This window comes from Bufo bufo, chromosome 5, assembly GCF_905171765.1.
Source record: "Bufo bufo chromosome 5, aBufBuf1.1, whole genome shotgun sequence".
Lineage (NCBI taxonomy): Eukaryota > Metazoa > Chordata > Amphibia > Anura > Bufonidae > Bufo > Bufo bufo.
The window spans coordinates 137,608,303-137,632,494 of NC_053393.1; the positions used below are offsets into that span (position 1 = coordinate 137,608,303).

Below are 24,192 nucleotides of genomic sequence, written 5' to 3' on the forward strand. Positions count from 1 at the left end.
CTGTTCCAGTGGTAGGTGACGTGAAGCCTGATTCTCTGCTATGACATGAAGACAGATTCTGCGCTGACATAAGGCCAGATTCTCTGTTACAGGACCTCTCTCCTCTGCCTGGGTGCCTGGGCCTAAATGTGTGACAGTGGCCTGTTCCAGTGGTGGGTGACGTGAAGCCTGATTCTCTGCTATGACATGAAGACAGATTCTGCGCTGACATAAGGCCAGATTCTCTGTTACGGGACCTCTCTCCTCTGCATGGGTGCCTGGGCCTAAATATGTGACAGTGGCCTGTTCCAGTGGTGTGTGACGTGAAGCCTGATTCTCTGCTATGACATGAAGACAGATTCTGCGCTGACATAAGGCAAGATTCTCTGTTACGGGACCTCTCTCCTCTGCCTGGGTCTAAATATGTGACAGTGGCCTGTTCTAGTGGTGGGTGACGTGAAGCCTGATTCTCTGCTATGACATGAAGACTGATTCTGCGCTGACATAAGGCCAGATTCTCTGTTACGGGACCTCTCTCCTCTGCCTGGGTGCCTGGGCCTAAATGTGTGACAGTGGCCTGTTCCAGTGGTGGGTGACGTGAAGCCTGATTCTCTGCTAAGACATGAAGACAGATTCTGTGCTGACATAAGGCCAGATTCTCTGTTACGGGACCTCTCTCCTCTGCCTGGGTGCCTGGGCCTAAATATGTGACAGTGACCTGTTCCAGTGGTGGGTGACGTGAAGCCTGATTCTCTGCTATGACATGAAGACAGATTCTGCGCTGACATAAGGCCAGATTCTCTGTTACGGGACCTCTCTCCTCTGCCTGGGTGCCTGGGCCTAAATGTGTGACAGTGGCCTGTTCCAGTGGTAGGTGACGTGAAGCCTGATTCTCTGCTATGACATGAAGACAGATTCTGCGCTGACATAAGGCCAGATTCTCTGTTACAGGACCTCTCTCCTCTGCCTGGGTGCCTGGGCCTAAATGTGTGACAGTGGCCTGTTCCAGTGGTGGGTGACGTGAAGCCTGATTCTCTGCTATGACATGAAGACAGATTCTGCGCTGACATAAGGCCAGATTCTCTGTTACGGGACCTCTCTCCTCTGCATGGGTGCCTGGGCCTAAATATGTGACAGTGGCCTGTTCCAGTGGTGTGTGACGTGAAGCCTGATTCTCTGCTATGACATGAAGACAGATTCTGCGCTGACATAACGCCAGATTCTCTGTTACGGGACCTCTCTCCTCTGCCTGGGTGCCTGGGCCTAAATGTGTGACAGTGGCCTGTTCCAGTGGTGGGTGACGTGAAGCCTGATTCTCTGCTATGACATGAAGACAGATTCTGTGCTGACATAAGGCCAGATTCTCTGTTACGGGACCTCTCTCCTCTGCCTGGGTGCCTGGGCCTAAATGTGTGACAGTGGCCTGTTCCAGTGGTGGGTGACGTGAAGCCTGATTCTCTGCTATGACATGAAGACAGATTCTGCGCTGACATAAGGCCAGATTCTCTGTTACGGGACCTCTCTCCTCTGCCTGGGTGCCTGGGCCTAAATGTGTGACAGTGGCCTGTTCCAGTGGTGGGTGACGTGAAGCCTGATTCTCTGCTATGACATGAAGACAGATTCTGTGCTGACATAAGGCCAGATTCTCTGTTACGGGACCTCTCTCCTCTGCCTGTGTGCCTGGGCCTAAATGTGTGACAGTGGCCTGTTCCAGTGGTGGGTGACGTGAAGCCTGATTCTCTGCTATGACTTGAAGACAGATTCTGCGCTGACATAAGGCCAGATTCTCTGTTACGGGACCTCTCTCCTCTGCCTGGGTGCCTGGGCCTAAATGTGTGACAGTGGCCTGATCCAGTGGTGGGTGACGTGAAGCCTGATTCTCTGCTATGACATTAAGACAGATTCTGCGCTGACATATGGCCAGATTTTCTGTTACGGGACCTCTCTCCTCTGCCTGGGTGCCTGGGCCTAAATGTGTGACAGTGGCCTGTTCCAGTGGTGGGTGACGTGAAGCCTGATTCTCTGCTATGACATGAAGACAGATTCTGCGCTGACATAGGCCAGATTCTCTGTTACGGGACCGCTCTCCTCTGTCTGGGTGCCGGGGCCTAAATATGTGACAGTGCCCTCTTCCAGTGGTGGGTGACATGAAGCCAGATTCTCTGCTATGGCATGAAGAGACTGATTCTCTGCTGACATGAAGCCAGATTCTTTGCTATGGCATGAAGAGACTGATTCTCTGCTGACGTGAAGCCAGATTCTCTGCTATGGGACCTCTGTCCTATTGATATTGGGTCATTTTTATTTTTTTTATTTTTATTTTAATTCATTTCCCTATCCACATTTGTTTGCAGGGGATTTACCTATATGTTACTGCCTTTTGCAGCCCTCTAGCTCTTTCCTGGGCTGTTTTACAGCCTTTTCAGTGCCCAAAAGTTCGGGTCCCCATTGACTTCAATGGGGTTCGGGTTCGAACCCGAACATCCAGGTGTTCGCTCAACTCTACTGACAACCCTTCTCAGAGAACCCATCAATAAAATCTGACAGAAAGGCAGGTAAAGATGTTACAGAGAGTGTAGAGCACCTACTACTCAAGCAGTTGTCCTTACAATGTTTACTCCACTCCACAATCTCCCCGGCCTGCCAATCCACCACTGGATTTTGAGTCACCAGCCAGAGAAGCCCCAATACCATAGGAGCCGGAAGACCGTCCAGGACATAACAAGAGATATGCTCTTTATGGAGGTCCCCTACCTGCAGATGGATATTATGGATGATCTGAGTTAACTCTCTCTGAGTAAGAGGGGAGGAGTCGATGGCAAAAACAGGAATAGTTCTGCGTATCGGTTCTGGAGTAAAACCCAGAGCCTGAGCAAACCGTGAATCCACCAAGTTGACCCCCGCCCCACTGTCCAAAAAGACGGAACAGATCTCAGTCTTATTGCCCGCCTCGACGGTAGCGGACAACAAAAACTGAGACATGCGTATGGAGGAAACGAATACGCCCAGACTGTTATCCTCTGCACAATCTGGGGACTCTAGTTTTCCGGCGGCTCCTTTGTTTGTGGTCTCTTGGGTTCTGAGGGACAAACCTTTAAAAAATGACCCCTCCCCCCACAACGAAAACAAACCTCTGACCTACGGCGGAACTTAGGAAGATTCACCCGTCTAGTGGCGCCCCCTATTTGCATTGGTTCGACTGGATCATAACAAACCGATCCCTGCCCTATAGAGGCCTCCGTAAAATTGAATAGTCTCTCCCTGAGTCGTCTGTCGATTCTTATGGACAGAGACATAGCAGCCTCCAGAGACCCAGGGACCTCGTATACCGCCAGCGCGTCTTTTAATTTTTCAGACAACCCCTGGCAGAACTGACTCCTAAGGGCCGAGTCGTTCCATAACGTATCAGTAGCCCACCTACGGAATTTGGAACAATATAGTTCAGCCAACCGGTTCTCTTGCCGAAGTCTACGTAGCTTAGACTCAGCCTGTGAGACCCTGTCCGGGTCATCATATACGAGACCCAGGGCTTCAAAAAACTCCTCCACTGATCGTAAGGCCAGAGAGTCTGATGGTAGGGAGAAAGCCCAAGCCTGCGGATCTCCTTGCAGGAGAGAAATTACAATGCCCACCCGTTGTTCCTCACTGCCAGAGGATCTAGGGCGTAACCTGAAGAACAATTTGCAAGCTTCTCTGAAGGTTACAAATTGGTCTCTCCCTCCTGAGAACCTATCAGGTAAAGCCACTTTGGGCTCAGGAGTACCTTGGTTTCCCGTAGCAACGGTGGAACCCAAGGATTGCTGCTGCAGCACTGTTGCTTTTAATCCTGCCACTTCAAGGGATAATCCCTGTAATTGTTTAGCCAAAACCGTAACCGGATCCATAGTGGAACAGAAAAATACAAAGCAAAACAGCAAGCAAAAAAAAAAAAAAAGAAATGTCACATTTTATTATTTTTTTTTTAAAAGGCCAGATATACTGTCACGACCGCTATCCCAGCAGCAGTCGTGTCGCACCAGACGGAGGGGAAGGGGGACCCTTATCTACGGATGGGAATAGTATGGCCACCCCTGACTAACCCTAAGCTGGCACCTGTCTGCCCTGATACCCTAGACGGGGTGTGAACCCGTGCGACGAGCAGGATGCCTAAACCCTCAGTCACCCTAACAAGCCTAGAGTGGGGAAAGGCCGATGGGAGCACTAGTCACCATCACTCATGTCTAGGAGAACAGCAGGGGAAGACAGCAACAAACAAACTATAGCAGAGATAGACTTATCCAGTCACGAGCAGAGAAGGCGATCCCAATCACGACAGTCCACGCCGGACAAGAGCTCCACAGCAACACCATCAAACGATCTCCTTCAAAGGTCAGAATAGAACTGGAAGTAAGGACTATATCTGGCAATGACTGCAAGTGAAACTGAAACTAATATAGTAGCTGGGAGTGGCAGACAGGACTCACCTGAGAAGGATGCCTACAAACTCCCAGTCAGGACAAAAAGGTTCACAAGGCAAAACCCGGATGACATACCCTGAACCATGGAGCAAACTCACAAGCTATCGCGAGTAGCAAGTCGCTGCGACCTTCTCCTCCCAGACCTGTCTGGATCAGTCACAGTCGTGACAAATAGTCCTTAAAAGGACTTTTGGGTCTCTGACAAGTTTTGAAACTTAAAAAAAAAATATTTCACTCCCTACACTATCTTTCCATTCTTCAGCACAGCTCTCCCTGACTAACACTGAGCTGAACACGTGTCATCGGATGCTATATAGCACCCGATGACGCGTTTCGGCCAGCCAATCACTGTAATGCCAGTAACCAACATGGCTACGGCATTACAGTGAACAGGCAGTACTAAACTGCACGTTTATTGGCTGCATAGCAGCAGAAAAACGTGCGGGGAGGAGACTCGAGCATTGCGCTCGAGCATATAAGGTATTTGGCCGAATACCGCCATGTGCCGAGCATCGAGTGTTCGGCCGATCATGCTCGATGAACACTATTGCATATCTCACACAAGCCGGGCAGAGATTAATACTGGCATACAAAATGCTGGCCTTGACAAATGTCCCCTACATGTTTAGTGATAATTTTAACATCTTATTTTAACCTCAGGGGAAACAGAACACGTTAATGGATTCTCTCTTCCGTAAAACTTTAAGAGCATGCTATTTTATACTAAAACAAGCAAAATTGCTATGTAGGTATAAATGTTCTTATTTTTAGTTAAAATTAATGTAAAATACATGTTCTCATTATAGGTACAGTGCATGGACACGCACTAGGTGGGCTTAGCATTTGTTAATTAGCACGCAGATAATTTTCCTTCTTTGATTAAAGATGTTTCATAAAGTTCCATTGTATGCAAAGGTGTATGTTAATGAAGAAGCCTAATGACATGGGAAAAAAGTGCGCTGATCAAAATTATAGTAAAATTAAGAATCAAGAATCATTTTCCCCGTTCACAGTTCAAGTTGTAAATTATCTGTGATTTTTGATTTGATTACAGGTAACAAAAATAGAGCAAGGAATGTTCACACCTAATGGATAATGGGCAGCTGCATTAGGACCACCCAGTTGACACCATTAGTATACCAATAGTCAGGCACCAAAAATAATGATGTGAATATCTGACCACGGAGCTACAGTAACAGTGGGAAAAAGAAGAACAAAGGTAATATGATATTTCACACTTTTTTGAGTGGTGATAAATACATAGTTAATGCGGTTGTCCAAGTTTTGTAAAAACTCAGGCAACCCCTGTAATTGGCCTAAAATGAAAAAAAAAATGGATACTCACCTGTTTCCTCCCCTGCTTCTTCCCACGCTGAGCTCCGGTCCTCCCACTGTTGACATCAACTTCCTGGCTGCCGTAGTGACGTTATATACACACAGGTCATCCTGAAGCCAATCACTGGTCTCAGCTGTTCATGGGATGGCTCTGCTGAGGCCAGTGGTGACCTGTGTGCATAGAACATCCCCACTGTATCCAGGAAAACAAAGAGCAGCAGCAAAGACATGAGCTCAGTGCAGGAAGAAGCAAGGGAGAAAATGAGTTAGAGTATCTTTGCTTTTGTTATTTTATGCCATTTACAGGGGTTGCCTAAGTTTTTATTTAACTCAAACAACCCCTTTAAAGAAAATCAGTACCAGATAGTGTAGCTGGCCAGCTAAGACTTGTCCTAGTTTGTTAATATGCCTTGTATGTGTATACAGCTAAACCTGCTAATAACCTTAATACAGTTCCTATGTTTATGTGTTAAAGACAAAAGCAGAGTTTTTTACTGTGGCATCATGTTTTGGATGTCATATAACTGTTATATTTTGTGTTCATAGAAGCAGAAAAAGATAATATGCCTTTAAGATTCATTTTGTAATCTAAGGTAATCTCAGTGACACAGCAGGAACAACAGAAAGCTTAGTGTTAATATGTTGTTGCTGGGCAGAAGTATAGACCAATCACAGCCAGCTTCTCACACAGCAAGAATTTTCACCAATCACATCCAGCCTCACACACAGCCTGTCTGGGGAGACAGGAGCTGAAGAGACATTCACTCCACTGAGAGCTGTGTTTTTATGGAAGCAGAGGCCAAAATAGGTATTTAAAACAGTTATATAATGTTCCTACTGTTAGCATAGTGATTAGAATTGTATACTGAACCAGTTATATGTGTGTTTACTTACAGTTCCTCCAATTGCAAATACAAATTGCAAGCTACAAATTGCAAGCATACAAACCAGATTCCATACAAATTGCAATCATACAATCCATACAAATTGCAAAATCAAACTGCAATCTGCAGTAGAATTATTTGTTTAACCTCCGATATACCTCTCAGAGAGATCATAAAGTACTTAAATAATTTAAAGTGAGAGTACAGATACTCAAGAGAGAAATATATCCACCATTTTATGTTGAATGATAAGATTAAACAGTTGAACCACCATCTTAATCATACCGCCATTTTGTGATATCTTTTCAATATGTGTTATGTACAGTACAGACCAAAAGTTTGGACACACCTCATTCAAAGAGTTTTCTTTATTTTCATGACTATGAAAATTGTAGATTCACACTGAAGGCATCAAAACTATGAATTAACACATGTGGAATTATATACATAACAAACAACTGTGAAACAACTGAAAATATGTCATATTCTAGATTCTTCAAAGTAGCCACCTTTTGCTTTGATTACTGCTTTGCACACTCTTGGCATTCTCTTGATGAGGTAGTCCCCTGAAATGGTTTTCACTTCACAGGTGTGCCCTGTCAGGTTTAATAAGTGGGATTTCTTGCCTTATAAATAGGGTTGGGACCATCAGTTGCATTGAGGAGAAGTCAGGTGGATACACAGCTGATAGTCCTACTGAATAGACTGTTAGAATTTGTATTATAGCAAGAAAAAAACAGCTAAGTAAAGAAAAACGAGTGGCCATCATTACTTTAAGAAATGAAGGTCAGTCAGTCAGCCGAAAAATTGGGAAAACTTTGAAAGTAAAGGCTATTTGACCATGAAGGAGAGTGATGGGGTGCTGCGCCAGATGACCTGGCCTCCACAGTCACCGGACCTGAACCCAATCGAGATGGTTTGGGATGAGCTGGACCGCAGAGTGAAGGCAAAAGGGCCAACAGGTGCTAAGCATCTCTGGGAACTCCTTCAAGACTGTTCGAAGACCATTTCAGGGGACTACCTCTTGAAGCTCATCAAGAGAATGTCAAGAGTGTGCAAAGCAGTAATCAAAGCAAAAGGTGGCTACTTTGAAGAACCTAGAATATGACATATTTTCAGTTGTTTCACACTTGTTTGTTATGTATATAATTCCACATGTGTTATAAAGAAATGAAGGTCAGTCAGTCAGCCGAAAAATTGGGAAAACTTTGAAAGTAAGGGCTATTTGACCATGAAGGAGAGTGATGGGGTGGCTACTTTGAAGAACCTAGAATATGACGTTTGTTATGTATATAATTCCACATGTGTTAATTCATAGTTTTGATGCCTTCAGAGTCATGAAAATAAAGAAAACTCTTTGAATGAGAAGGTGTGTCCAAACTTTTGGTCTGTACTGTACATGGACTATCTGCTGTGGAGGCGGCAGTGTTATATATGAAGAAAAGTTGAAGTTAATAAAGAAGTTATTTCAAGCATTTGGTGTGCTCTTTATACCTACTGTTTCCATAGAACGGCGCTAGAGGAATTACAGAGTAATTAGACTAAAAGTCTGAGAAATCAAAATTCTTCTAATGCCACAGCGCAAAAGGCACTTCATAGTGCTGCGCCTGCCACAGATAGATCTTCATCTTAGATCATTAACCCCTTCCCGACTGCAATCCGTCTATATATGTGATATTTGCACATGCCCCGTTCAGCTACCACGTGTATAGACGTCAGGCAGTTCTTTAATCCAAGCGCTGCAAAGCGCTTGGATTAAAGCTTCTGCCCCTGCCCTGCTGCTGTCACGGACAGCATACAGTCTAGTAATGCCGGCAAGGGACCAATCAGAGTGGTCCCTTGCCGGCAATCGATCCGATTGGTTAGTCTGTGCAGACTAACCAATCGGATCGCGGCAGTGTTAAAATGCCGGTTTCAGACTCTGATCTGCACTCTGCAGATCAGAGCCTGAAATCAGGTAATGTGTAATGAAGCCCCCCGATCTGTGCCCCCGATCTTTGCCCCCTTCCTGTGCTCCTCCAACCCCCCACCCTTCCTGTGAGCCCTGCCTCTGATGCGATCCCCGCCCCCCATCCATGTATTGTACCCCTGATGCGGTCCTCCCATGCATGCATCTGACCCCCAAATGTGCCCCCTCCTGCTGGCCATGCCCCCCCCTTTACAGCGCTGCCCCGATGTGCATCCTGCCCCCAAAGCTGTATGCTGACACTCTGCTGTAACCCCTTAGATGCCGCGGTAGCGGCATCCATGTGGTTTATAGAGGGAGGGGGCTCCCTCTCTCAACCATCGGGGCTGCCGCGCTGTAATTGCAGCGCCCGATGGTTGCCATAGCAACCGGGCGCTTTTGCAACGTGTTGACATCTACAGGACATTTGATAGTATTGTACTTTGCAATGCAAAAGCATTGCAAAGTATAGTACAGCCATCAGCCCCACTGGATCTTCAAGATCCAAGTGGGACTTGATAAAAAAAAAAATCAAAATAATAAAAGTAAAAATAAATAAATAAATAAAAATGTAATTTAAATAAATAAATTGGCTTTTCCTATAAAAAATGAAAAATAAAAATAAAATACACATATTAGGTATCACCGTGTCCGTAACAACAGTCTTTATAAATATATCACATGATCGACCCCGTCCGATAAACACCATAAAAAATAAAAAATAAAAGCCATTTTTGGCACCTTACACCACAAAAAGTGCAACACCGAGCGATCAAAAAGGCGTATGTTCCACAAAATGGTACCAATAAAACTGTCACCTCATCCCGCAAAAAAATGAGACCCTACATAAGAAAATCGCTCAAAAAATAAAAAAGCTATGGCTCTCTCTAATTTTTTTTGTGTACATATTAGGTATTGGCGCGTCCGTAACAAAATGCTCGATAAAAATATCACATGACCTAACCCCTCAGGTGAACACCGTAAAAAATAAAAAATAAAAACTGTGCCAAAAAGCTATTTTTTTCACCTTACATCACAAAAAGTGCAACACCAAGCGATCAAAAAGGCATATGCCCCCAAAAATAATACCAATCAAGCCATCACCTCATCCCACAAAAAATAATACCCTATTTTAGAAAATCACCCAAAAAATAAAAAAGCTATGGCTCTCAGACTATGGATACACTAAAACATCATTTTTTGGGTTTCAAAAATGCTATTATTGTGTAAAACTTAAATAAATACGAAAAAGTAGACATATTGGGTATCGCCACGTCCGTAACGATATGCTCTATAAAACTGTCACATGACCTAACCCCTCAGATGAACGCTGTAAAAATAAATAAATAAAAACTGTTCCAAAACAGCCAATTTTTTTGTCATAAAGTGTAATAAAGTGTAATAATGAATGATCAAAAAATCCTATGTACCCAAAAATGGTACCAATAAAAACCTCAATTCTTTCTGCAAAAAAGAGCCTCTGCACAAGACGATCGACAAAAAAATAAAAAATATATGGCGTTCAGAAAATGGACACACAAAAACATAATTTCTTTTTCAAAAATGCTTTATTATTTAAAACTGAAACAAACAAACAAAGAAAGTAAACATATTTGATATCACTGCGTCTGTAACAACCTGCTCTATAAAAATAGCACATGATCTACCCTGTCAGATGAATCTTGTAAAATATTTAAAATAACAAAACGGTGCCAAAACAGCTATTTTTTGGTTACCTTGCCTCACAAAAAACTTAATATAGAGCAATTAAAAATCATATGTACCCAAAATAGTACCAATAAATCTGGCACCTTATCCCCCAGTTTCCAAAATAGGGTCACTTTTTGAGAGTTTCTACTGTAGGGGTGCATCAGGGGGGCTTTAAATGGGACATGGCATCTAAAAAACAGTCCAGCAAAATCTGCCTTCCAAAAACTATGCAGCGCTCCTTTTCTTCTGCGCCCTGCCGTGCGCCCTTACATCAGTTTATGACCACATGTGGGGTGTTTCTGTAAACCGCAGAATCACGGTAATAAATATTGAGTTTTGTTTGGCTGTTAACCCTCAATGTGTTAAAGAAAAAAATGGAATAAAATGGAAAATCTGCCAAAAAAGTAAAATTTAGAAATGTATTCTCCATTTTCCTTTAATTCTTGTGGAACACCTAAAGGGTTAAAAAAGTTAGTAAAATCAGTTTTGAGTAACTTGAGGGGTGTAGTTTCTACAATGGGGTTGTTTATGGGGGTTTCCACTATGTAAGCCTCACAAAGTGACTTCAGATCTGAACTGGTCCTTAAAAAGTGGGTTTTAGAAATTTTCTTAAAAATTTTAAGAATTGCTTCTAAATTTCTAAGCCTTCTAACGTCCTAAAAAATAAAATGACATTTCCAAAATGATGCCAACATAAAGTAGAAATATGGGGAATGTTAAGTAATAAATCATTTATGAGGAATCACTTTCTGTTTTAAAAGCAGAGAAATTGAAATTTTGAAAATTGCTAATTTTTCAAACTTTTTGGTAAATTTGGGATTTTTTCATAAATAAAGGTGAAATATATTGACTCAAATTTATGACTATCATGAAGTAGAATGTGTCACGAGAAAACAATCTCAGAATGGCTTGGATAAATAAAAGTGTTCCAAAGCTATTACCATATAAAGTGATGCATGTCAGATTTATAAAATTTGACCTGGAAATTTGGCATAATGATAAAATAAATGTACATTGCTACTTAAAATAGAGGGGAAATTAATAATATCTTGCTACAGTATGCCATCATAACTTAAAGGGGTTGTCAATGCGCTAAAATAATAAAATAAGTATTTCTTAATGGCTTTGGCCGCAGTCGTCACGTGTTGATAATGTAATCCCTGCAGCCAGATAAACAAAGTCTAGTGGAGAGAACATAAGCAGCACCCTAAACCTAATTGGTAAGTAATGCTTCTTTCGTTATTTCATTGATTTGCCTGCAACTGCCAGGTTTATGCTTGAAACCGAATAACCCATTTAAAGTTTAACTCTCATGGATGTTAGGCTCTTGTGATCAGGACCCTTCTCCTAGTGTCTCATTTGTATGTTAGCCTGCAATCCTGTGATGTAAATTTTGTACATGCACCTTCGGAATTGTGTGAAGAACTGTGGAATATGGTGGTGCTATGTAAATAAACATTGCTATTATAAATGTTTTTGTCTGCTAAGGATAGTGTGTAATTTCTCACTTTTAGATACATTCACAGCACAAAGTCTTCACAGACAGACTCTTAGCCCTCATGCAATTTGCGGTCTCCAATGCACGGGCAACATCCATTCGGATTTCACAGACGGATCCAGACCATTTTAACTTGAATGGGTCTGTGATCCGTCCGCACCGCAAAAAATATAAAAAATTTTTGTTCCGTACGGCACCTTCTGGATTCTGGAATCCATTATGTGGTGAGCACACGGCCGATGCATATTGCAGACCCTCTGTTTGTGGGGCGCAATAGGGGCATGGCCGGGCAACAGCCATGTGCATGAGGCCTTAATGTAGCATCTATATTCATACAGGTCTATTTTGATATTTAAATAATGCTTAAAATATACATACTGTACCTTGATGCTGAGTCCAAATCCCCCTACAGTTTGTCTTCGTATTGCTACTGTTCTTTCCTAGAATGAGAATTTGGAGTATATTCTATTAATCAATTTAAAAATATAATTTTCCATGTCACTTTTTATATTTAAACTAAAACCAAAAACCCTGCAGTTTTCGCTCTGGCCACTATGTCTTATTTTTGGCGCCACTTCTTGATTTATACAGTTCACTTTACTGCAGTTAATTCATTTTAATCCAGCCTGTAATGAAATCATCATCCATTCACAATAGGTGATGGTCAGACTTTATCTATTCTTTCCTTGTATAATGACCTCTGCATGGGTCACAGAGCATGCCTACAAAACTCAATTTTCTTAATGCTTTGTAAATGCTGTTAAGAACAGCTCAGGCAAGATGGCTGCCCCCATAATTATGTACAGGAAAAAGAATAAAAAAAATCTAGAATCAAAAAATATAAACAGATTAGACTAAATTACTATCTGGTTTTTAACTGGCGGATAACATTTTTGGTGACACATTTCCTTTAAAGGCAACGTTCCAGTCACCGCAAGTTTTAAGGAAGTTTAAAGGGGTTCCCTGGGAATTAAAAAAATACAATTACTAAAAATACATAAATACATAAATAGCTTTCATTATTTATAATGTCTTGTTTTCTCTAGGGGACAAACATCAGGATAAATAAAATGTTGACTCTTCTACTAGCACAATAAAAAAAAAACTGTTCTCATAACTAAGCTGGGACAGAAAACATTGAAAGTTCAGTGCAGTGAGCTAAAGAGTTCTCTCAGCTCTCCTAACCAGTCTGAATGTAATAAATTACCATCTTACATACTGATAAGATATTAACCGTGAGTGGTAATGGAGCAAAGTGAGAGTAAAGAAAGGAGGATGGACAGGTGGGAGATGTGGCTAATGAGTAGCAGTAGTCTGCTACATTCCTAGAGCCCCACAACAGACTGCTGTGTCCGTCCTCCTCTCCGTACTTTTACTTTGCTCCATTATCACACACAACTGATATCTTATCAGCTGTATTCCCTTTACACGACACTGAATCAAATTAATTTTAAAGGAGGGGGCAGGCATTTAAACAGTAGCTGCAATTTTTAAGTGTATGGTAAGCGTTTATAATTACCATATTTTCATGCTTTATAAAAATCAGATAAAAAAAGTGAATCGTGCAATCCAGGGCCAGGATTTAAGACCTAATTGTTACTAATGAGCATTTCCATTATGAAGATTGGTGGCCTATTCTGAGGTCTCATGAAGACTGGGGGTCTGATCTGAGGTCTGATGAAGATTGGAGGTCTTTTTTGAGGTCTGATGAAAATTGGGGGCCTAATCCAAGGTCTGATGAAGATTGAGGGTCTGATCTGAAGTCTGATGAAGATTGGGGGTCTGATCTGAGGTCTGAAGAAGATTGGTGGTCTGATCTGAAGTCTAATGAAGATTGGGGGTCTGATCTGGGATCTGATAAAGATTGGGAGTCTAAACTGAGGTCTGATGAAGATCGAGAGTCTCATCTGAGGTCTGATGAAAAATAGTTTTTTTCTTATTCTCTTTTTTTCTTATAACACTTTTTCAAAATTAAGAAACTGACTCTGAAGGTGTCCCTAATTGGTGTTCAGTACACAGCGCTGTATACAATACTGAAGACAAATCAACAGTAGATCTTTTAATTTTCTACAACACTGTAGTGCTGCCAGTCCAGATCACCTTGCAGATTAATAAAGTCCATTGCTTTTCTGTATATTTGGCCATTCTCTGTTGTGTATTTGTTTTAGTTATTCCTGGAATACACCTTTAACAATTTGATAAAAAAATCTTCCACTTCAGAGTTTTCTTGAACAACCAACCTACAATTTTTGTATTGGAGAGCCAACATTTTTTTTTCTTTTCGCTTTAGAAGCCCGAATTTCTCTCCCTTAAATTAACTTTGGTAATCAATATTACACCACTGATATGAGTTGGTCAAAGGTACATATTAAGTGTCAAAGGTTAACTACATACTGAATGCATTAAAGATTGTTCCTCTCCATATTGGTTATTACTTCAAGGTGTTTCCTTTATTGTCAACATCTAAGTGTAGCAAAGCAGGATGGGATACAGAGTATTATAAGTCATAATGCTTAAGTAGATTTCAAATATGTATTGTGCTACATTGAAACTGGGATCAGACTCTGTAATGTTGAAGTACCATAGTGGGACAAAAATAAAAAAAATAATAAAAGTGAAAAAAAGTTTTTTAACAATAAAATTAAAGTTTTAATTAAAAAAGCCCCTTTCCCATAAAAAGAGATAGAAAAAAATAAATAAAAAACAGACATATTTGGTATCACCACATGCATAACAACCTGCTCTATAAAAATATTACATGATCCACCCCGTCTGGTCAACACCGTAAAAAAATAAATATAATAAAAGCTGTGCTAAAAAAAAGCAATTTTTGTCACCTTACATCACAAAAATTGTAATACCAAGCGATCAAAAAGTCATATGCACACAAAATCATACCAATCAAACCGTCATCTCATCCTGCAAAAAATGAGACCCTACCTAAGACAATCACCCAAAAAAACAAAAAAAATCTATGACTCTCAGAATATGGAGATACTAAAACATGATTTTTTTTGGTTTATTTCAAAAATGCTGTTATTGTGTAGAACTTAAATAAACAAAAAAAGTAGACATATTGGGTATTGCCACCTCCGTAACAACCTGCTCTATAAAAATACCACATGACCTAACCCCTCAGATGAACACTGTAAAAAAATTAAAAAAATAAAAAGTTTACATCACATCACAAAAGCGATCAAAAAGTCATATGCACCCTAAAATAGTACCAATTAAACTGTAACCGAAAGGAATGAGCCCCTACATAAGATAGTCACCCCAAAAAACTAAAAAACTATGGCTTTCAGAATATGGGGACACTAAAAATGCATTTAAAAAAAATAATGTTTTATTATGTAAAACTGAAACAAAACCAAAAAAAGTAGCAAATTTGGTATTGTCACGTTTGTAACAACCTGTTCTATAACAATTCCATATGATCTAACCTGTCAGATGTACATTGTAAATGACAAAAATTAAAAACGGTGCCAAAACAACTATTTTTTGTTACCTTGCCTCATAAAAAGTGTAATATAGAGCAACCAAAATCATATGTACCCTCCACTAGTACCAACAAAACTGCCACCTTATCCCGTAGTTTCCAAAATGGGGTCTTTTTTGGAGTTTCTACTGTAGGGGTGCTTCTACTCAGGGGGTCTTCAAATGTGACATGGCAACTTAAAATTATGCCAGTGAAACCTGCCTTCCAAAAACCAAATGGCATTCCTTTTCTTCTGCGCCCTGCCGTGTGCCCGTGCAGCTGTTTACCACCACATATGGGGTGTTTCTGTAAACTACAAAATCAGGATAAAATGAGTTTTGTTTGGCTGTTAACCCTTGCTTGGTTACTGGGAAAAAAAAATATTAAAATAGAAAATCTGCCAAAAAAGTGAAATTCTGAAATTTCATCTCCATTTTCCTTTAATTCTTGTGGAACACCTAAAGGGTTAACAAAGTTTGCAAAATATGTTTTGAATACCTTGAGGGGTGTAGTTTCTAAAATGGGTGGTTTCTATTACGTAAGCCTCACAAAGTAACTTCATATCTGAACTGGTCCTTAAAAAGTGGGTTTTGGAAATTTTCAGAAAAATTTCAAGATTTGCTTATAAAGTTCTAAACCTTCTAAAGTCCCAAAAAAAGAAAATGTATTTTCAAAATGATCCAATCATGATTTAGACAAATGGGAAATGTAAAGTAATTGCTATTTAGGAGGTATCACTATGTGTTTTCAAAGCATACAAATGTTGAAAATTGCAAATTTTTCCACATTTTTGGTAAATACGTATTTTTTTAAAATAAAAATTATATATTTTGACTCAAATTTACCACTGTTATGAACTACAATATGCGACGAGAAAACAATTTCAGAATGGCTTGGATAAGTAGAAGCGTTTTAAAGTTATCACCACATCAAGTGACACATGTCAGATTTGCAAAAAAGGCCTAAGGTGAAAAATGGCAAGGTCCTTAACCCCTTAAGGACCGGGCTCATTTTCACCTTAAGGACCAGGCCATTTTTTGGAAATCTGACCAGTGTCACTTTAAGTGCTAATAACTTTAAAACGCTTTGACTTATCCAGGCCATTCTGAGATTGTTTTTTCGTCACATATTGTACTTCATGACACTGGTAAAATGAAGTAAAAAAAAATATTTTTTTTGCACAAAAAAATACCTAATTTACCAAAAATTTGGAAAAATTTGCAAATTTCAAAGTTTCAGTTTCTCTACTTCTGTAATACATAGTAATACCCCAAAAAATTGTGATGACTTTACATTCCCCATATGTCTACTTCATGTTTGAATTGTTTTGGGAATGATATTTTATTTTTTGGGGAAGTTATAAGGCTTAGAAGTTTAGAAGCAAATCTTGAAATTTTTCAGAAATTTACAAAAACTCAATTTTTAGGGACCAGTTCAGGTCTGAAGTCACTTTGCGAGGCTTACATAATAGAAACCACCCAAAAATGACCCCATCTAAGAAACTACACCCTTCAAGGTATTCAAAACTGATTTTGCATACATTGTTAACCCTTTAGGTGTTGCACAAGAGTTATTGGCAAATGGGGAGGAAATTTGAGAATTTCATTTTTTTGTCTAATTTTTCATTTTAACCCATTTTTTCCACTAACAAAGCAACAGTTAACAGCCAAACAAGACTGTATCTTTATTGCCCTGACTCTGCCGTTTACAGAAACACCCAATATGTGGCCGTAAACTACTGTACGGCCACACAGCGGGGCGTAGAGTGAAAGGTGCGCCGTATGGTTTTTGGAAGGCTGATTTTTATGGACTGATTTATTTACACCATGTCCCATTTGAAGCCCCCTGATGCACCCCTAGAGGAGAAACTCCCTAAAAGTGACCCCATCTAAGAAACTACACCCCTCAAGGTATTCAAAACTGATTTTACATACGTTGTTAACCCTTTAGGTGTTGCACAAGAGTTATTGGCAAATGGAGATGAAATTTGAGAATTTCATTTTTTTGCCTAATTTTCAATTTTAACCGATTTTTTCCACTAACAAAGCAAGGGTTAACAGCCAAACAAGACTGTATCTTTATTGCCCTGACTCTGCTGTTCACAGAAACACCCCATATGTGGCCGTAAACTACTGTACGGCCACACAGTAGGGCGTAGAGTGAAAGGTGCGCCGTTTGGTTTTTGGAAGGCAGGTTTTGCTGGACTGTTTTTTTGACACCATGTCCCATTTGAAGCCCCCCTGATGCACCCCTAGAGTAGAAACTCCATAAAAGTGACCCCATCTAAGAAACTACACCCCTCAAGGTATTCAAAACTGATTTTACAAACTTTGTTAACCCTTTAGGTGTTGCACAAGATTTAATGGAAAATAGAGACACAATTTCAAAATTTCACATTTTTGGCAGATTTTCCATTTTAATATTTTTTTTCCAGTTACAAAGCAAGGGTTAACAGCCAAACAAAACTCAATATTTATGGCCCTGATTCTGTAGTTTACAGAAACACCCCATATGTGGTCGTAAACAGCTGTACGGGCACACGGCAGGGCGCAGAAGGAAAGGAATGCCATACGGTTTTTGGAAGGCAGGTTTTGCTGGACTGTTTTTTTTTACACCATGTCCCATTTGAAGCCCCCCTGATGCTCCCCCAGAGTAGAAACTCCAAAACAGTGACCCCATTTTAGAAACTAAGGGATAGGGTGGCAGTTTTGTTGGTACTAGTTTAGGGTACATATGATTTTTGGTTGCTCTATATTACACTTTTTGTGCGGCAAGGTAACAAGAAATAGCTTTTTTGGCACGTTTTTTTTTGTTATTTACAACATTCATCTGACAGGTTAGATCATGTGGTAATTTTATAGAGCAGGTTGTCACGGACGCGGCGATACCTAATATGTATACAATTTTTTTTATTTATGTAAGTTTTATACAATAACTTCCTTTTTAAAACCAAAAAAATGTTTTAGTGTCTCCATAGTCTAAGAGCCATAGTTTTTTCAGTTTTTGGGCGATTATCTTGAGTAGGGTCTCATTTTTTGCGGGATGAGATGACGGTTTGATTGGCACTATTTTGGGGTGCATATGACTTTTTGATCGCTTGCTATTACACTTTTAGTGACGTAAGATGGCAAAAAATTGCTTTTTTTACACTTTTTTTTTTTTTTTTTTTTTACGGTGGTCATCTGAGGGGTTAGGTCATGTGATATTTTTATAGAGCCGGTCGATACGGACGCGGCGATACCTAATATGTATACTTTATTTTTATTTATGTAAGTTTTACACAATGATTTCATTTTTGAAACAAAAAAAATCATGTTTTAGTGTTTCCATAGTCTAAGAGCCATAGTTTTTTCAGTTTTTGGGCGATTATCTTGAGTAGGGTCTCATTTTTTGCGGGATGAGATGACGGTTTGATTAGTACTATTTTGGCGTACATGCGACTTTTTTGATCACTTTTATTACCTTTTTTGGGAAGTAAGGTGGGCAAAATTTCAATTTTCTCATAGTTTTTATTTTTTTATTTTTATGGCGTTCACCATGCGGGGAAAGTAACATGACCGTTTTATATATCAGGTCGTTACGGACGCGACGATACCTAATATGTGTACTTTATTTTATTTTTTTAATTTTTATTCAGTGATAAATGTTTTTTAACTTTTTTCACTTTTTTTTACTTTTTTTGACCCAGACCCACTTGGTTCTTGAAGATCCAGTGGGTCTGATGTCTGTATAATACAGTACAGAACCATATATAGGGCTCTGCACTGTATTTTACTTACACTTTGTCTGAACAGATCTCTGCTTTTAGCACAGATCTGTTCAGCACCATAGACAGCAGGACGCCTGAGCAGGCGTCCTGTTGCCATGGGAACCTTCCCCGTCTGCCACAACTTCGCAGATGGGGAAGGGTAAGCACAGGGCTGAGGGGGGCTGTCGGGGGGCTCTCTCCCTCTCCATCGGGGGGCTGCAAAGGCACAGCAGCCCCCCGATGGAGAGGGAGGGAGCTCCCTGACCGATGACAGTTAACTTTTTCCATACAGCGGTCCGTACGGACCGCGGTATGGAAAGGGTTAAACGGCTGACATCTGCACAGATGTCAGCCGTTTATACCAGGGTGCCAGCAATGTGCTGGCACCCTGGTATAACCACTAGAAGCCAACGATCGTTCATGGGGAGGCGGGCGGGGGATCGCGATCCCGCCTGCCACACCGCCCGCCTCCCGCAACGCCCCCACCGCCTGCGACACCCCCCCCCCCGCACCACCCGCCGGCATCAAATCGTGCAGGGGTGCAGGGGGGGTGAAAAATATTGATTTTATGCACTCTCAAGTTTCTGATCCCCGCGGTCAGGGCCCGCGGGGATCAGAAACTGCAAAAAGCGCAGCAAACCGGCATCCCGTTCCGATTAACCCCCGCGGTGCCGAAATTCCGATTTTAAGTCAGGACGTACCGGTACGTCCTGTGTCCTTAAGGACTCGGGAAATAGGGCATACCGGTACGTCCTACAGTATGTCCTTAAGGGGTTAAAGAGTTAAAATATTAATTTGAAAACAGATTTCAGGTTAACCACTAAAACCATTAGAAAATATTTTTTAGGGGTTTTCTGGTGGAGATAAAAAAAAAAGAACCAGAATGGGTTAAGAATAAAAAAGAAGCATTATCAACCCTCACCAATCTCCAGACATTCCACCATTGCTCTTGTCCCTGCTGCTGTTCACTTTCTGGCTAGACAGGAAGGAAATCACTGAACATGCCTGCTCAGTCAAATACTGGCATTTCCAGTTATTATTGGTGTGTTGAGGTGCAACCAGAAGGTGGAGAGCAGCAAAGATTTGAGGTGCGTAAGTTTAAGTAATGCTTATTTTTGTTATTTTTAACCCATTCTGGCCATTTTTCAAATATATTTTTGGCCACCTGGAAATCCCCTTTAAGTTTTTTGATGGTCATAGTATCCCGTTAGAAGATCAAGAAGTGGAGTTGCTGTAGGCATAGAAAGGCGAGGGATTACTAAACTTCTGGAAGTGGTCCAATAGTTCACACAATGCTATTGGTGAATCCATCCTTTAATAAATAAGGAACAAGAACAGAAGACCAGTTGGATTTTTTGGGAAAATGGGAAATTCATGGGCCACCTACTGATCTCAATACCAATACTGAAGGTCACTAGAATGAAGTATAAACCCATAGGGTTACAAATTTGCATGCAGTATATTATTTTTGGATTTCATACTTTCTTTTTTATAATCAATTTTTTTTTTCTTTATTTAGTTTTAGTTTTTTATGATTTACTTTTACTTTTATTTTTTTCACTTTTTTATTTGTCTGGAAGAAGTAGAGATAACATTCCATGTACGCAAATCAAAAATAATGGTGATCTAATGGCTATTAGCCATCAGATCATAATTAGCAGTGATCTGTATACACAAAGGATTGCTGGGAGAACACAGATCATGTTATCCCAGTATGTTCAGAGTGCTTGAAGCCTGCGATGATCAGGTTTCCATGGCAGCTTCCTGCATTTGGGTTTCATAGTAGAAAACAGCCTTTAACTTATTGTGAATGTGGGCAAAGCTAGGCAGCAATAACAGGGGCATAAATAGATAAGAGGAAGCTCCACGAGAAATGCCTAAGTAGGCAACTATCTGAGGGCATATTCATTCAACCATAGCCTGATATGCACATTAAGTAGTACTAAACGTATCTCCCTTTTTTACTATCTCAAAACAAAATTATTCCACTTCACCCTTTACACTTTCTCCTTTAGTTGTAAGTTCCAATGCTCCCCCTAGTGGAGGCTGGGAGCTGCAAGAATTTTATCATTTAAGTTCATGGCTATGTGAAAGAAAGAGGGAATTTGTAGAACTGCAACAGCTTTGATCTCTTAAGAGATATATAAAACAAATGTATGAATTTGCTATTTTAAGATAAAAGGGACCATTTTGTATAAAAAAAAATGGGTTAGGGTCTCTTAGAAAGTATGCAAGAGGATGGTTATATGACCACTTGCTAATGCTATTAACTGAGTTATATGCCATATAATAATCAAGAAAACAATACAAATCTGTATATTGGATTCAGAACCTGAATTTAAATTGACAAGCTGTTTATCAGTGTTAAAAGGATCAAAGATGAAGGATGATAAAAGTGAAGTGACCTTTGCATTTAGCTGAAAACTATCTAAAATGCCTTGAGAGGTAGAGGTGTCAAGCTGAAGGAAATTGAAAAGGCTTGGAAGCAAATGGAAAGTTCAGAGAGATGGCATAGCTGAATGCCACTTAGTACTTAGAAACAGTCTGTCTGCAGTAAATAGTCATATTTTAAAAGGACATGGCAGAGAAAGTGTTAACTTAAAATGTTGCTAGGATAAAATTAGAAAGTGAAATATGTTCTAGTTAAAATAAAATGCACCCAAAGTAGATTTGTTGTTTGCTTGTCATAAGAATTCATTAAAGCATACCTCCCACTATGCAAGAAAAATTATTATGGTGCTATACTTACTAAAATCATTGTTTTTCACAGTTTTTATACTCAGCCTTGCAGTGCTCTGTCTACATATTTTCATCACAGTTACTGTTGTTTACACTTGTTTTTTTACTGTATTTTCAGTCCGAGCACATCAGAAAAAAATATATACTGTCGCTACCTGAAAAGCATCGGAAAGCAGCTACTGATCTGTTTTACTTATGACTGTCATTTGAGTACTTTTATTATATAATTATGCACTATTTAACCCTTAGGTTGTTTTTGCATTTTTATTTTTATTCCCCATCTCCCTTGAGCCTTAACTTTTTTATAATTTAGTTCACATAGCTGTATGAGGGCTTATTTTTTGCATAACATGTTGTACTTTCTAATAACATCATTAATTATGGTATACAATGTAGTGCAAACCGGTAAAAAAAATCCAAATGTGATTGAATTGAAAAAAAAAAAACGCTATTCCTTCAACGTTTTACAAGTTTTGTTCGCACAGTGTTCCGTTTGTTGCAAAACTTACCCATGCCCTTTATTCTCTGGGTCAGCATGATTACAAAGATACCCAATATGTAAAGGTTTTTAATGTCGAAATAGTGTAAAAATAAATTTAAACTTACATCACCATATTCTAACTTTTATAACTTTTTTATAGTTATATCTACTGAGCTGTGTGGGGGCTCATTGGAGTATTTGGGTGGTAAGTATATCCCTCTTGTTTTGTAGTCGAGGTAAGTAAAGCCATCTAGACTTAGAGATTTACTTCAGCCGAGCCCTGTCCATTTTGATGAGAGTCATGGGGAAAAGAGCCCAAGACAGAATTAATGATTGGAGGATCAGTTTCGGGTCTTTAAACCCTCTATTGTAGTGTCTGTTGTCTAAGTATTCAACATATCACTGAAGGTAATTTCTAGTGGCTGCCTGAGAAGCTGCAATGTCTTGAAAGTGGTGGATGACAGATCTGGCCTCATTATAAAAATTCTCCAAAGTGTTTAACATATTGCATTAAGAGGGCAATTTCAGCCCTGCCCACCTTTTACCTTCAGAGGTAAGGAGACAAAAGTCATCTTTAATAGACAGTTATTTAATAAGAGACAACCAGCCATCTGGAATAGGGTCAGAGTCATCTGAAGAGACTGAGGAGGATGCAGACCATCTTATGGACAAAGAAGAGGGCCAAGTAGATTAGTGGTAGCTGCCAATGAGGAGAGTACAGCTTGTAAGCTGGAGTGATCTCTGGGAGGCAACTGATGCCCCTGGGGGAGGGAGACTGGGTGCATAGGAAACCCCTGAACATGTTGCTGGGGAGGAGAATGATCAACAGCAGAGAACGATGGCTGCTGGGCACCATAGATTTTTGTTTGCAGGGAAAAAGGATGGTAGGATAGTGTTGATGGAAGAGGTCCCTAACTAGCCAGTCACAGAACTTGCACATCTGTCTTCATGGACATCAGGCCACACCCTGCATGTGCACATTCTAAGAACCTATTAAGTGTCTCAAAGGAAATGTGCTATGATAAAAACAAAATTATTTTCACGATAAATTCCTATCAATTAATGCAATAATCTATAGTTATACTTCTTCTATTGTAATTCGCTATATCAAATATCAATTTGCCAGGAAACATCTTTAGCTATATACAGTAAGGTATTTGAACACCCTGCGATTTTTCAAGTTCTCCCATTTAGAAATCATGGAAGGGTCTGAAATTCACATTGCAGGTGCATTCCAACTCTGAGAGACAAAACAAAAACAAAAAAAAAAATCTTGAAATCACATTGTATGATTTTTAAAGTATTTATTTGTCTTGCACTGTGGAACATAAGTATTTGAACACCTGAGAAAATCAGTGTTTATATTTGGTACAGAAGGCTTTGTTTGCAATTACAGAGGTCAAACGTTTCCTGTAGTTCCTGACCAGGTTTGCACACACTGCAACAGGGATTTTGGCCCACTCCTCCACACAGATCTCCTCTAGATCTGTCAGGTTTCGGGGCTGTCGCTGAGCAACACAGAGTTTAAGCTCCCTCCAAAGATGTTCTATTGGATTTAGGTCTGGAGACTGGCTAGGCCACTCCAGAACCTTGATATGCTTCTTACAGAGCCACTCCTTGGTTATCCTGGCTGTGTGCTTCGGGTCGTTGTCATGTTGGAAGACCCAGCCACGACCCATCTTTAATGCTCTGACTAAGGGAAGGAGGTTGTTGCTCAAAATCTCACAATAAATGGTCCCATTCATCCTCTCCTTAATACAGTGCAGTCGTCTTGTCCCCTTTGCAGAAAAGCATGCCAAAGCATGATGTTACTACCCCCATGCTTTACAGTAGGGATGCTGTTCTTGGGATGCAACTTATGCTTTTTTCTCCAAACACGATGAGTGAAGTTTAGACCAAAAAGTTCTACTTTGGTCTTATCTGATCACATTACTTTCT

The 24,192-nt window shown here is 40.2% G+C and overlaps 1 protein-coding gene across 1 annotated transcript in view; it reads right to left on the bottom strand.

The window, feature by feature from the left end:
- Positions 1–24,192, bottom strand: part of SNTG1 (syntrophin gamma 1) — a gene marked incomplete at its 3' end in the record, with an annotated part of 293,950 nt that overhangs the window by 267,670 nt on the left and 2,088 nt on the right. The window contains exon 3 of the mRNA XM_040433887.1: positions 12,192–12,248. Coding sequence (XP_040289821.1) covers positions 12,192–12,248 — 57 coding nt within the window. The remainder of the gene's footprint in view (positions 1–12,191; positions 12,249–24,192) is intronic.